At 42.3% G+C, this 14209-nt stretch overlaps 1 protein-coding gene across 2 annotated transcripts in view; it reads right to left on the minus strand.

Moving 5' to 3' along the window:
* LOC112979038 (peroxidasin homolog) overlaps positions 1-14209 on the minus strand; it is a 51280-nt gene that overhangs the window by 18654 nt on the left and 18417 nt on the right. For both annotated transcript variants that reach the window (XM_026092907.2, XM_026092908.2), the window contains exons 3-8: positions 8972-9043; positions 8654-8725; positions 5696-5767; positions 4021-4092; positions 1995-2164; positions 37-154 (exon numbers count right to left, since the gene is read on the minus strand). In XM_026092907.2, coding sequence (XP_025948692.2) covers positions 37-154; positions 1995-2164; positions 4021-4092; positions 5696-5767; positions 8654-8725; positions 8972-9043 — 576 coding nt within the window. The remainder of the gene's footprint in view (positions 1-36; positions 155-1994; positions 2165-4020; positions 4093-5695; positions 5768-8653; positions 8726-8971; positions 9044-14209) is intronic.

Below are 14209 nucleotides of genomic sequence, written 5' to 3' on the forward strand. Positions count from 1 at the left end.
CCTTCGCTACCCCAGGGCTCACTGTGTGAGACTTACTTGTTGTGCAGCCATATAATTGCAGGCTTTGGGTTGCCTTCTGCCCTGCAGGTGAAATAAACAGTGTTTCCCAAGCGGACGTCAACATCGTGGGGCTCTGAGGTTATGCGAGGGCTCTCTGAAAAAGACCATTTTAACACACCCATTGTAGGCAGCACAAAGACAAAGCCTACAGTCCACACCACTGGCTCCTCTAGTCAGAAGAAGTCATCAGCATCCCCACTTGGGCTGTTTTTCTGCCCCAGAAGCCTGCTGCTCTCAGTAACTGCCTGTTTTATCTGAATATAATGTCAGCTCCACGCAAATTACACCACTTCCCTTTTGACTGAATTTTATTCATTATGTCCCTAATTCACTACGTGCTTCATTTTAAGATGCACTCAAGTCCTAAGCAAGTTAAAGGATGTGCTAAAATGGGAAGGAGTTTACTTACATGCTTTGGAGCCCTTGACCTTGATTCAGAATACTTACTCACATACTCTATGCCCACTACTAATGCAGTAAAACCAACTGGATCACTCATAAGATTAAGTGACAACCTTCCACCTTCCTAGTGAAAGGCCGGTGCTCTTACTCCTTAGACTACAAGTCAATGACTGGTAATTGGCTTCTGGGACTCCAGTGGTGGACCAAAACCACCACAGCCACGTGATCAAAAATGCCGATCCAGTACAAACTTGCTCTGCTGGCTCGCATCTGTTAAAAAATGGTGGATTAACTTTTTACCAGCAGGTTTCATACTGACTTAGATATCCGCTGGCTGCATCACTAGAATTTAATGCTGAATTATGTACCATTTGTCTTCCTACAGCTGGCATTATACCAGCGTAAAAGCCTGATGCCAATAAAATCTTCCCACCAGGTGCTCTGGCTAATTTGACAGACATCCCACCGTGCACCATGCCTAAACCAGAACAAATTTATATTAATGGCTAAGGAACCATGGCACTGGCTATGTGTCAGGGACAACCCTTGTGCAGCACGTCCAGGTTAAGTGAATCTCGGTCCCTGTGCCCCCAGGTGCTCTCTCTAGGTCCTCTCCTCCTCGCTGGAGCTTAGCTGTCCCTTTTTGGGCCAGTTCTGCTTTTTGGATGGCTGCCCTCTAAACTGAGTTATGAAACAATCAAGATTAAAAAATAAAAATCACAGAAGAAAAACAGAATTCTAGGGAGAGTTCTTCAAAATGCAGCTGATTTCACCTGTCTGGCTTACAGCGTGGCCATATGCACTGTTGAACTGGCATACTGAAGTGGGTGCTATCTGGCCAGGGTGTGTGGGAACACATCTTAAAATGAATCTTCCAACCGTGAAATACTATCAGGGAACCACAGTCAATGCTTGCACCTTCCTCTGCCAATGCCTGCACATGAAAGTCTGTTCTGTCTTTTTCTCTGTGAAATACTCCATTCTGGAATTTTTCAGAACAAAACCTTTAATTTCAAAATGGCATTTTTCAGTGAGAAATTATCTAAATTTATAGAATAACAAATTAACAAACAGAATACATTACCACAGCCAAACAAAACATTTAGCTATGTATCTACTATGTGTTTCCTTAGGTTTTTTTTGTTTTCAGTGACTGAAACTCCCCAGTTTTCGCCTTCTGTTCTACCCGAAGGACACTTTTTCTGATTTCTGCTTCAGCCACTGACGTCTAAAAGATCCTCTACCGACCTACTCCATCTAAAAACCAAGAACACAACTGCCAGACAAAACAGAGCTGCTTTCCGAGGCATCCCTGTGGTTGTCCACCTTCTTGGCGCTACACTGATCAACCCAGGTGATCTCACTGGAACTTTTTCATTCCAGCAGTCAAAGAAGACAGCAAGCAGGACCACAGGCCAGGGAAAAGGAGGGGAGAGAGATGGAGGAAGAGCTCCCAGGCCAGAGCCCTGTCTGCAGCACACCTGCACGGACCGAGGATTGCCCGGCGGAGGGGCTGAACGCAGCTCACTCACCACAGTGAAACTCTTGAGCGGTGAGGGTGACGATGGAGCGCCCATGCAGCTCCCGCGGAGCCTCGCAGGTGGCGGCTGTCTGGATACTGCCTTGCTCCGCGGATTTCTTCAGCAGTTCGGCCAGCCACATCAAGTCGCAGTCGCAAAGCAGGGCATTGGAATCCAGTCGCCTACGAGATCGAGGAAAAGCCGTTTCACTCCCCAGCCTCCTGCCCGCTCCCCTGCCTCCTCTAGCACACCGCCGGGGGACAGTCCTTCAGAATGAAGCATCTCTTGGCTGTTGTTCCTTACCTTCAATTATACCCCAAGCAGAAATTTGAGACGTTTCATTCCCGACGCTGTTTAAATAGCATCCTTAAGCATGTCAGAACTATTTTGTTGAGAAACTAACATAATTTAGCAGCCATTCCAGTTTCAAATGCAAGTTAGTCTCTGAAGCTGAACTGTGCATACTTGTGTTAATTTTAGGCAAAAAGAGACACTGAAATACTGAAATTTCCCAAAGGATGGAGATTTCAGCCCTTACTAAATTCTGTAAGAATGGCAGACAACGCTGTTCCCGTTGAAGCTTTCTGTGTCCTTTTACTCTTAGTTCAAATATCATTGCATAAGGTGCAGATATTTCATCTGTCCTGAAACTGGAAAATTGTGTACCTAATTGTCCAAGTGCTAAAATTTAAATTCACAGTTTATTTGTATAAGCACAAAGACAGGCATACAGTTTTATTTTTCTTTCCCAGCCATAGAAAGAGCACAAGACTTAATGTATCCAAATGAACATGTAGTGAAGAACAGCAATGGGATATTCCACTGGCATAAGCCATTAACAAGAGTACACTGAATTCAGTAAAAAAGATTCTCCATTGATTTTAGTGAGCTTTGGATCAATCCTTTTCTGTGACCGATTGCTAGATATTGTATCATTTCTGCATGACTGGAAAGAACTTTCTATTACTGCAACATATGCCTGAACTATGTCGAATGAGAGCAATGGTGACCTTCCAGTCCACCCATGCTTTTCCTTCCACTGACCTCATTACTATGTTCAGTGCTATGCGTAAGGATAAAAGAAACTATAGAGAACTCAAGTTTATGCCTCCTTTCCCATGGAGAGCTTTGCTGTAAATGGGTCTTGGCCATCTGAGGAAAAAAAACAAACACACCAAAAAAAGGCCTAATATTTTAATAGATAAACAGTTGAGAATGGGAGATTTCACGCAATGCCACAATACAGCATTTTGTAAACCTACCTTTTTCTCTCTGACACACACAGACAAAATTTCACAAGTTATTTTCTGTTAAAGAAACATGACACATTGTTCCCACTTCTGCAAAGTGGAGAAGTGTGCAGTGAGAAACACATTATTCTCTTGTAGTTTAAAGTCATGGCAGAACCCCAAAATTCTTCAGTTCTTACTTCTTTCCCAAAACTTGTCATAGACCTCATTTCCAGAGATTTAAAAGACAAACAAAGATAAGCTCTGAAAGATTTAAACAAGCAAAAAGTAAGCTTAAGAGACACTAAGGTTAAGAGGGAATAACACATCAGAGCATGCCTCCAGTGGGTAAGAACAGTGCACCTTGGCAACCTTCTGAGTATTTTCAGTCTCTACAAACAAGACTTTTGTTTTACAGCTATGATTTTCCTTCCATGCGAATATACTGATCTGAAGTCACGACTGAGGTCATATCTGAGACCTGGACTTTCCAGGTTTTTAATGATGTTTTATGGGCTCAGATCATGTAGGACAGCAGAGGCCTGTGAAGACTTTCCAGGAAAAATTTCCTGTAGCATTATTGAGCTGTAAGAAGATTATAGCTAGATTATAATTAGACATCTGCATGAAGAAACTACTAACTGGTTAAATCAGCTCTCACATCCAACCATAACCATTTAATATAATTAACAGTGCTCTTAGAAGTGCAACAACAAGAATCTTTGCCAAACAGGCAGATTTTTCCTCAGTTTCTGGCCATCTGATCAAAGATAAATAATTGTTCTTTGCAGGCAATGTTTTTTACTTACAGTCGTTTGAGGGATTCCAGTTGAGAGAATGTCCCTGGATGAATCCTAGAAATTTTGTTGTTGTGCAAGAATCTGTAATGGAAGAGCCCATGCCAAAGCATTATTCATTATTTACACCACACAGATAACAACATCCTAGGTCAAGACTCAGTTTAGATAAATAGGGGCTTATCAAAACGGAGCTCAGATTTTAAATTTACTGTGTTTGTTTCTATGAGCTATACGGATTTCATTCATTTGCAAGAGAGTGCAACGCAGCATACCAAAGCAGAAAGTGGGTGTGCACTGGAAATGGTGACTCAAGATGTGATGTAACAGATTTAAACTGGAACCCTAATCTGCTTTATGCTCTGCAAAGGGCATGAAATCCCTACAGACTGGATCCACCCTATGTTTTCTGTGCTTGGGTCAGCCCCTGCGTAGAAGGAACCTTTTCTTCTTTACCTCACACAAGATAGGGAAATTTTACAAGCACAGCCATTAAAGTAAGGCTCCAGCAAAAGAAGCTAGACAACGTATGCCCTAGACTCAGCGCAGTTGTTAACCCAAACCCATGCATAAATCTAACTCAGACAACGCCCTCCTAACCTGGGCTTACCTCTGAATAAAGCGAAGGTAAATTCTCACTTACAGTTTTAGCACACAGATAAGACTCCTGGTTCTTAGAAGAAAACTAATCGTACTAAAGTGCACCAGTGAGGACCAGGATGGAATAGCTAACTCTCCATTTTCTTAAGGGAGGGGGAAATTTAGTTACGTCAGTTACACCTAAAACTCATAAAAGAACATTAACAAAAGATGGGAAGTAATTTTAGTAAACAATGGAACAGGAAAGAAATAGAAAAGTAGCGCAGCTCTAGTGCAAAGGTATGCATACACGTGTGTACACACAACTTCAGCCTAGCTGCCCAGCTTGGATCCTGACAACCCCTCCTCTGAAATTTAGATTGAAATTATTTGTTGGATCAAATACAGAGACTGAGATCAGTCATGGTGTATTGATCCAGGTCTGAATTTTCCAAGGGGTATTTGGATCTCATGGGTTTTTTTTCCCAGCATGTATGGATGTAAGGTACATTTCTGTGCAGCACAGATGAGGTTTGCTGGTTTCACTGTAGGATGAAAACCTTTACTTGAACTTTTTTCCTCATGGCTACGGTATTACTATAAGCAATACCAGGGAGCAAGAGACACCGCAATTACTTTCCTAGCTGCTTTCAAGAAGGAACAAAGTTAGAAAAAAGTCTAACAAGAAAAACATGTTTCCATTTCCACCCCTTTTTTTCATATACACTGCCCAATAGTGACTAATGTTGACCTTAAAGCTAGAGTAACAGTACTCGCAGTACTTTAACACGGCTTGGCCAACTGTAAGGATTTCTGTAGATTTACCCCTACTTATGTGGAAACATGAACATAACACAACATGTGAAATTCCCTTTATAATCTCAGTAACCTCTCTAATTCACAAGTACATAAAATTTCCTCATTTAAGGAAATTCTTTTCTGCATTTCTCTCCATTTAGGACATCATGCAAATAAAACCCTAGTAAGATTCTGGAATTAAAGCTACAGAAATGTCACTATCCCACAAAATTAAGGGTTTTTTGCTGCCTTCTGTCCCCCACAGTAGGTGAGAATAACTATTCACAAGCAAGATCCCATCTTTACTTACAGTCTTTCAAGTTTAGACAGGTCACTAAAAGTCTCTGGCTCCAGGGTTTCCAGATTGTTGAAATGCAGGTAACTGTCACACAGAAAATCACAGAGTTGTATATCACAACTTAAAAGACAGAAGAGCTTTCCAGATCAATCCACCGATGATCATTAATTGATCATCACACACCTCAGGGCAGACTTTTAGAAGTCATCGTTCTCTTCAGTGTCTCCAATTCCCCTGTGCAAAAATAGTAGCCAGCACTGGCTTTCCCCTATTCTGCATTATTTAGTCTCTCTCTTAATAAACGAAAACCCATACATAGCAGGACAGATTTTCTAAGTTCCTCTCTCAGACCTAAGAATTACCTGTTATATGGTGAAGTTTCAGGAAGAAACTGCTGTTCATGGAAAGTCAACAGCATTTGTTCCCTATCTGACTACCATAAAGGAATTTTGCCTACCTTTCTCCTGGTGCCTCAGCTTTCCCCAACACATCTTTGGACTATCGAGGACAAAGAAATAGCCTTAATATAAGGCACTTGTTCCCAGACTAGGAATTGCAACATTTGAGTGGAATCGTGAGTTTGCTGAGAATTCCTTTGTAGAAGAAGGCCCTGAACAACCTGATAAAACTTTGAAATTGGTCAGGCTGGACTGGACATATCCAAAGGTCTCTTCCAACCTGCATATTTCTATGATTTCAACAGGGGCTCCCAGCAAATGTTCCTCAAGGAAGAGCAGAAACATCTAGAAACTGCTTTCATTGAGCTGTTCTGTTTCCGTGGAGGAGAAATGCAGTCCCAAAAGGCAGAGATGGTGTAATCAGCTGGAACATTAGGATCTAAACAATACATTAACATAAACAAACCAATTCTTGCTAATGCAGGTTGATGCTTTTGTTTGCACTAAAATCTCAAGTGTGACCCGCTGTTCCAGAAGTACAGAGGCCTGAGAGATCTTCTGTACTGCCCCACGTTACTCCTTACCATCAGTAATGGAAACCTGGGCTCTCCATAGCAACACACATCAAAATATTTGATACACCATGTTCCCATCAGCTGTGACATTAACTGGCATGATTAACATGTTCCTGACTTTTAGATGGATTTCAGTATGGTTTCAAAGTTGCCCAAACTCTTCTCCCTTATTTTACACAGTCATGAATTTCATAGTGGACGCTGATTAACCACAGACCTAAGAAAATGCATTCTGCTATTGTAGCTGACTGCTTTGAGAAAGAATTGCATAAGCCACCACATGGCTATTTGATTTGTAATGGAACGATTCCTGATAAATGGTTCACTATCACAACATAAACCAAGACACAGTGACTCAGATTCTGTAGTGGAGGTTAGTGCTGGGGGAAAGGGAAATGTGTGCGCTCTAATAAGTCTCAGATGTCTGCTGTCATTACTTTGGACCTTGAGAAAAGCATCTGATACTGTCCATCAATCAGCTTATATTTTTTCTTGAAAAGCTGGCTTGTGGTGTACAGAAAAACGGGGTAGGATTTGAGCAAACCTAATTCTTTTGGAACCACGCCTGCCCGAGAGACTGAAAACAGACGGACCTTTCAGAGTTTGTTTGTTGTTTTTTTGGGTTTTTTTTTTCATGACTTCAAGTCTGGTACGTTCACTGTTAAAATATAACTGCGGCCAGCATCATCTCCTCTCTAAGCATAGCTGGCCAGTATCTGCTTCTTATGTTTTCTCCCAGGCATCTTTGTTTAGCTGGCTGACAAAAAAAACATATTGTACCCAGACCTGGTAGCACACCTATTATTAAGTTTGCCTGATGCTTTCCATTATAACTCTGTCTACTTACTGCTGTCAGAATGGAGAATAAGCTGGATCCTATTCCCTGCACAATAAAACAGGTAGATATATTCCAATCCTATAAACACTGCCTTTGGGATGATACGTGCATTCAAAAGAGTTCACCTTTGGTCTCTCTTCTCCAACACATTCAAATAATTCCTATACTTCAAACACCCACTCTCACACTTTCTCCATATGCACACACATGCACACATACATCAGGGATTCATCATGACCCACTGCACGAAAACCCAGTCCCAGTTAGCAAGACACTTTAGAAGATTTAGACCTCAGTCCCTCCATCTCACCTTGAGTATGGAGCACTGAGAGTCAAAAAACCAAAATTTCTTTGACTGAACAAACACCACAGATCAGCTACGCGTGGAAGGGGAGTAATTACGGAATGCTAAAGTGTCATTGCTACAGGATCCAGGTGCCAGCAAAACACACCAGGCTCCTTTCATCACCAGTGTGCCATGTAGCTTAGAAGGAAGGTCATTACCTTGTTTGATATCTCAGTCATCTTCCCCCAGCTTGAATTTCCAGATGCTTTAAAGCACACAAACACCACCATCCTGATAGTTTTCATAAATACCCAACCTTCTTAGGTTTCAGCTTGCACGGCATTCATTCACTTTCAGTAGAGGTTTGAATAAAAGGAAAACCGAGCTGGCACTCTCAGTTCAAGCAGAGGGCCAGATCCTAGGCTCCACTCCAGGAGTGCACAGCAGATGTAGACACAGCAGGCCAACTGCCTTCTGTTTCAAGCCATCCTACAGGCCCTTACTTCCCTCCCCTCACAAGGAACATGTCTTTGGACATAACACAAGCACAGCTGGGCTCTCCCTATGCTCCAGAGGTTTAGGGTCAGAAGAAAGCATATGGGATGTCAGTAGGAAGAGTCCTCAGTATTAACTAACCAAAATCAGTACTGGGACCAGCCATCCTGAAATGAAGTCAGTGTGGAATTGACTTGCAAAGGTGGAGGATAAAACAGTAGAAGCGCTATCTTACTCCTTGCTAAGTATCTGGTACTCTCCACTGCTGGAAACACAGACCTGGGTTAGATGAGCCTTTGGTCTGAGCCACTAAGTCAGCTCTTACGCTCTGAAGCACATCACACTCCTAAGAAACAAACAATATGCATTTGTACTTACAGCTGTTCCAGTGAACGGAGTCCATGAAAGGCGTGTTGCTGGATACTCTGGATTTCATTTTTGTAAAGGTAGCTTTCAAAAGGAAAGAAAAAAGCATTAGAATAATTGGCCAGCAGTTTTATTTAAAAAGACGTAGGAAAGAGCTATGAACCTCAATCCAAAGCAGAGCTTTCCAACTGGATCAATGGCTATACTTCACAGTTGTGACATTATCATCTAGAAATTCTGTGCACGGACAGTATGTTTTTGACCGGCAAAGGTTAAAAGCATGCTGTTAAGTTTCAAAGAGGTTTGAAAACTACTGAACTGCCAACTCACAGGTATTTCAAGTTCTCCAGATCTTCAAAGGATCTTCTCACAATTTGTTTTATCAAATTATTGTTCAGCAGCCTGTTCCAAATCAAGAAGGAAAAATACAACATGTAAATTCAGCACATCCGAGATTTGTGACATTTGTGTTCCTGGATGCTTACTAAAAAACTCTTAATCCGTGTATTTCACAGAGTTTAAGACTTGAAGGGGCTATTACATCAAAGTTTCGATACATACATCTGTTATCTCAGGGAAAAGGTCTCTCATCTAGAGGTGCCAAGGGCTTCCCATACATACAACGGTCAAAGGCATTTCTTTACTTTTTGCCACAGTGACTTTCATGCAAAAGTTACAATTTTGGCCAGGAAAGCGGTTAAGGGAATGGAGACAAAGGAATAGAAGGAAGCGGAGGGGAGGACCAAATTAAAACATTGCTGTCATTTTTGTACAAGTGCAATTGTTTTTGAAGGTGCATGGTTGTGTTAATTAATGAAGTGTAAGCAGGGACATGCACAGCTAATTTTCAAGAGAAGAAATGATTTTAAAATGCTATTTCATAGGTTATGGGAATTATAAAATGGTAACAGATTGTTCTGTGATCTAAAAAGTTTATAAACAAACATATACAAATCAAAAATAAATAATACAGATCTGACTCCTGAGGCTATTCAGAAACAACCTCTTTCAATCTAGAGAGCCCTGTGCCAGATTTTAATATAAAAGTAACAGACAACACTGCATTGGCAAGCAGTCTGACTTGTATGTGCAGTTGCTATGACTGTGCTTGCAAATGACTCCCTGTGCCAATGACCAAAAATGCATGTTCGCCTTTGTAACAGCCACACTCCGTGTGCAGTACCAGTAACCACACGTCTGAACACTACGAAAATCTCTCCTGCAACCGCTGCCAAGCCCAACATTAAGAAAACTAAACAAATCACTTATAAATAGCTCTTTAATAGATGACATTAAACTATTCATCGTGGCTGCCTAACTGTACTCCTGTGGGTCTTTCACTGTGGCATCCCACTGATGTTCAGATCTGGCAAACCTCACTGCAGCCACCGAGATGGTGGATTTTATAGCCCAATGGCTCACAGTAAGGATTTTGCAGGATATACTTATTTTTAAAATTCCTAAATGGAGGTGTGAACGGAGAGGAGCACTGTGACTGTGTATTGCAAAGACTTCTTCTGGTGTTGTCAGGCTTAGCAGCCAGACCTTATGATATTGGGTCACATTCAACACAAAAGCTCTAAGTTGTCCCAACTGACCATGGCTGTGGCATTGCTTACTTCATAAGTTGATTCTCTTTCCCTTTTTGTGATAGCTGTGTTCCTCAGAAATGATCTGCCACCTGAGAGCACGTGAAAACACAGTTCAGAGAGTTCCCAGCAGTAAGCATCAATTTTCTGCACCCTTTGCTGGAGCTACATACAGCCTTTGGCACAAGTGAAGTTCACTTCCCGAGAAGAACAATTTGCATGGGTAAGAGATGGAGAGAAAAGACAAAGAGGTGGAGAGCAATGAAAGAAAATGTGTGGGAAAAAGAAGAAAGAGGGAGAGGGAGAGAGAGATGAAAATACAATCAAACACCTCAGGCATAAAAAGATGAAATAAGATTTCAGAAACACACACCTGTAATGGCAGCTTCACAAGTTATCATCAGCCACCTGAGATGCATAACCCTCTATCAGCTTGTTCTTAGGTAGATTATTAAATTCAGGGCCCAAAAAGCACATAAGCAGCCGAAGGGCAAACAAAACCTTGGAAGTCAGAGCAATAAGGGCTTGAGAAAAATCTCACGATCCTGCTTCCTTAGAGTCGGGTGCCACTACCGACCTGTAGATTGCTAGGGTTGCGGGCAAGGAGCCTGAAGAGATTAAAGGCAGAAAGATGCTAGAAAGTTTCTCCACAGCTGGAAGCAATGGCTCAGTACACATGGCTGAGGCTAAATAACCTGATTTCACTCATAAGGATGCAAAAATGATGTCAAGGCCTTGGAACATTTTATCCTGCTTTGACAGCCAGATATGCCGAACAAAGATACAGTCCCTGAAAACCAACCCAAAGGTTTATTTAATGATCGAACACCCAAGGGCTGGAAATGACTGCTTGAAAGCAGTGCGGGAGAGGGGTTTTGTCTATTTACCCACAGCACAAAGACAACACAAGCACCAACCGTGCAAGCTTCCTTCCCTGCCCTCTATCACAGGGCTTTCATCTAGAGCCAGAAGAGAAAGAAGGCAGCTTGTTCTCTATTATTTGATCCTTGGCCCCACTTCTGAGAAGGCTAGATGGGCTGATAAACGAGTGCCAGCTCCGACGTCATTCCCAGGGAAGCAAACACCTGTCCTCCAGCAACACAGCTTGCATCAACCCCTCGTTCCACAGCACCGCGCGACTGCTACCAGGCGATCGCATCTCTTGGAGGCACGGACATGCCAACCATCTGCGCAGCCCCAAGCACGATAATGTCCTGAACTCCTTTGCCCACCCTTCATCTTTAATGCAGCAAGTTCAGACCAGAACTGAAATCCAAGGCAGATTTCAAATTGAAACACACCGTCTGGCTGAATTCTGCTGCTATTTTAAAACATTAACCTAGTCCATTTTGTTGTATCAGCTATTTAGGACAGTTGAAGGGGAATATAATCAGTGGTCTAAGCCAAATAAGACAAACTGTGGAAGTTCAAACGGCATGCAGTATGCAGGCCTCTTGTCTCATCATGTGCTACTTAAAAAATCATTCATTGCCTGATTAAAGGTTAAAAAGCGTATGGAAGAAGCCATCTCCATTTCCTGTCTCAGGATTCCCCATTGTAATAGAGGGATATGTCCTGGAATACGCTCAAAAGTGAGACAATTTATGAAGTCCGTCATATTCCACAGAGCACAGAAAGCTGATCCAGAGACGTAGCAAAATAACTTTCCTGTGAATTTTAAGTTTGTTACAGATTGAATTATCGCTTGAAACTACAATGAAAATGGAAAAAATAAGCCTTGGCATTTCTTAAAAAACAAAACAAAACAAAAAAACCTTTTGCATGTGGCAGAAAAACTGCATTGTCCTGTGCAAGGCAGGCAGACTCAAAGAGCTGCTTTCAGAGAATCAGTAGCCAAGACAGCACTTCTGGATCCTAGAAAGATTGTAGATGCCGTAGGGACAAAGTGTGCAAAATCCTGGCTATGGTTTGCAAGACCCCGATATAGATTCCAGCTGAAAACAATAGCAAAACTCCCAAATTTCTACTTATACTGAAAGGGATTGAAAAGTATGATCTACTGCTAACCAGACCTGCTGGGAATAAACACTCTGGCAGAGAGAAGCTGGTAAGATCATTATCTATGCAAGTCCTAAGGATACCCTGAAGCAAAACAGACTTAAAAGGATAAGAAGCTTGCTTCTTTGAGCTTATCAAAAGATAGCAAAATGGTGTGGCATTCCTCTATATGCCAGTTGGTGAATTTGGCTCAAAATGAGTAGGTCAACTTAATCATGTAAGTTTTATTCCTGCAAAATTCTTCTGGGAGGTTTGAGATATACAAGCAGCATGAGATCTGGCCCAAATTCCCTAAGAGAACATTTCAAATTCAGTTTCCTTTTGGTTTTATGTCTCGACTGCCTCTCCCTTCTCCTTCCCCACCCTGTCTCACGGATGCCAAGCACAGGCTTAAGTTGCATTAAATGAATCGTTTTTCTATTTTGAATGTATTAAATGATGTGACAGTAGGGAATTCAGACTCAAAATGTGTAGTCTTTCCTCTTTTCATTTGACAAACCACATGCTACAGTCATTGTGACATAACAACTATTTTTTTGCTCACGCCATTAGTAGAAACCATCATATAGCATATTTAAAGGGGGAGAAAAAGTTAGCCTAACGTTCAGCCATACATTCTCTCTTGTTGACATAAAAATCTGGAATTGCCATTTACCATAACTGAGAGAGTAACCTTGATTCTGAAACGCAGCAGGCTGCCACTTCCCCTTCTTGCTTGCAGAAATATGTTCATCAAGAACTGCAATGGGATTCCAGACAGAGCCTTCATGTTATTCCTGACTTCCCCCCCAAATCCTTTACAAGTAGCATCTAAAGGAGAGCCACAGAGCTCACCAAAAGTGCCTTTTGCTCTCACCTAATGCTTCCTAAATAGTTTTCAAAGCACTTTACAAGGACAGACAAGTGTTGTGGAAACAGATGGATGAAAGAAGAGAAATGTGATGTGACCAAGGTCAGAGGGCAAAGGCAGGGACAGATGCACACACCTGTTCTCAGTCTCCAGGCAAGGGAACAAATAACCTACCAGGGAAGTTAAGAAATACAGCTTTGGTCTCAGGGGTGTAAATTTCCATAGACAACGCTGGAGACACCCAAATAGGTTGCAAAGATTTGGCTCTGGCTGTGACAGCCTTGGTTTGAAAACCCAGGAATCGATTAGTTGGGTCAACATGGCAGGGTGCTGACCCTCCTGTGGGAATACATAAGGGGATGGTAATGCAGGGGTGTAATCATCCCTCCATCCAAAGATGATTGAAAGGAGCAAAAACTGGAAAGCCAAGAGATGCTACGCCTCGCCAAGGGCTTGCAGTGTTTTTGCTCTCCTCCCCAGCACACCATCTGCTGAGAGCTGATACTGGGTTAAGTGATCTAGCTGACTTTGGCAAATTCCAGCAAAACTGTGGAGGCAATGCCTGAATTTTGTGGATGGCATACAAGATTTTTTTTTCCTTCCTCTCTCTGCTATGCTAACTCTTAATGAGGGGACACTGTAATAGTTTAAAAATACGCCAAGGGGATTCTGACACCAACCTCTGCATGGGGACTGAGAAGAGGCAACAGGAAGGGACCAGGACACCTTACCACCGCGAGACCTTGGGAGGAAGGGAACTTCCCTGGTGCACACAGCATTGCAGGTAGCCGGTAAGCAAGCTCTGTGCTGGAGCATTTAGGATCATTGCTTATCACCTGTGGTGCTGTGCCAGGAGTCTCCAGCCAGAAGCATATAATGATCATAACTCTTCCACAGACAAACAAGGCTCCTGTTTTTAATTTTAAAGAAGTGCTCTCTAATTTATCAAATCTCCTGTACTAGGGAGAGAAAAGACAGGAGAGCCAGGGGAAGGTCTGAACTTCACTCAGGCTGTTTAAAAGCCCCATTGGATATTCACGGCAGGCTCCTTTTCTGTCAGTCTCACAGCTCACCTCTCTGCCTCACGCTCCCTCCAACATGGACTACAAA

The sequence above is a fragment of the Dromaius novaehollandiae genome, chromosome 16, assembly GCF_036370855.1.
Source record: "Dromaius novaehollandiae isolate bDroNov1 chromosome 16, bDroNov1.hap1, whole genome shotgun sequence".
NCBI classification, from domain to species: Eukaryota; Metazoa; Chordata; class Aves; order Casuariiformes; family Dromaiidae; genus Dromaius; species Dromaius novaehollandiae.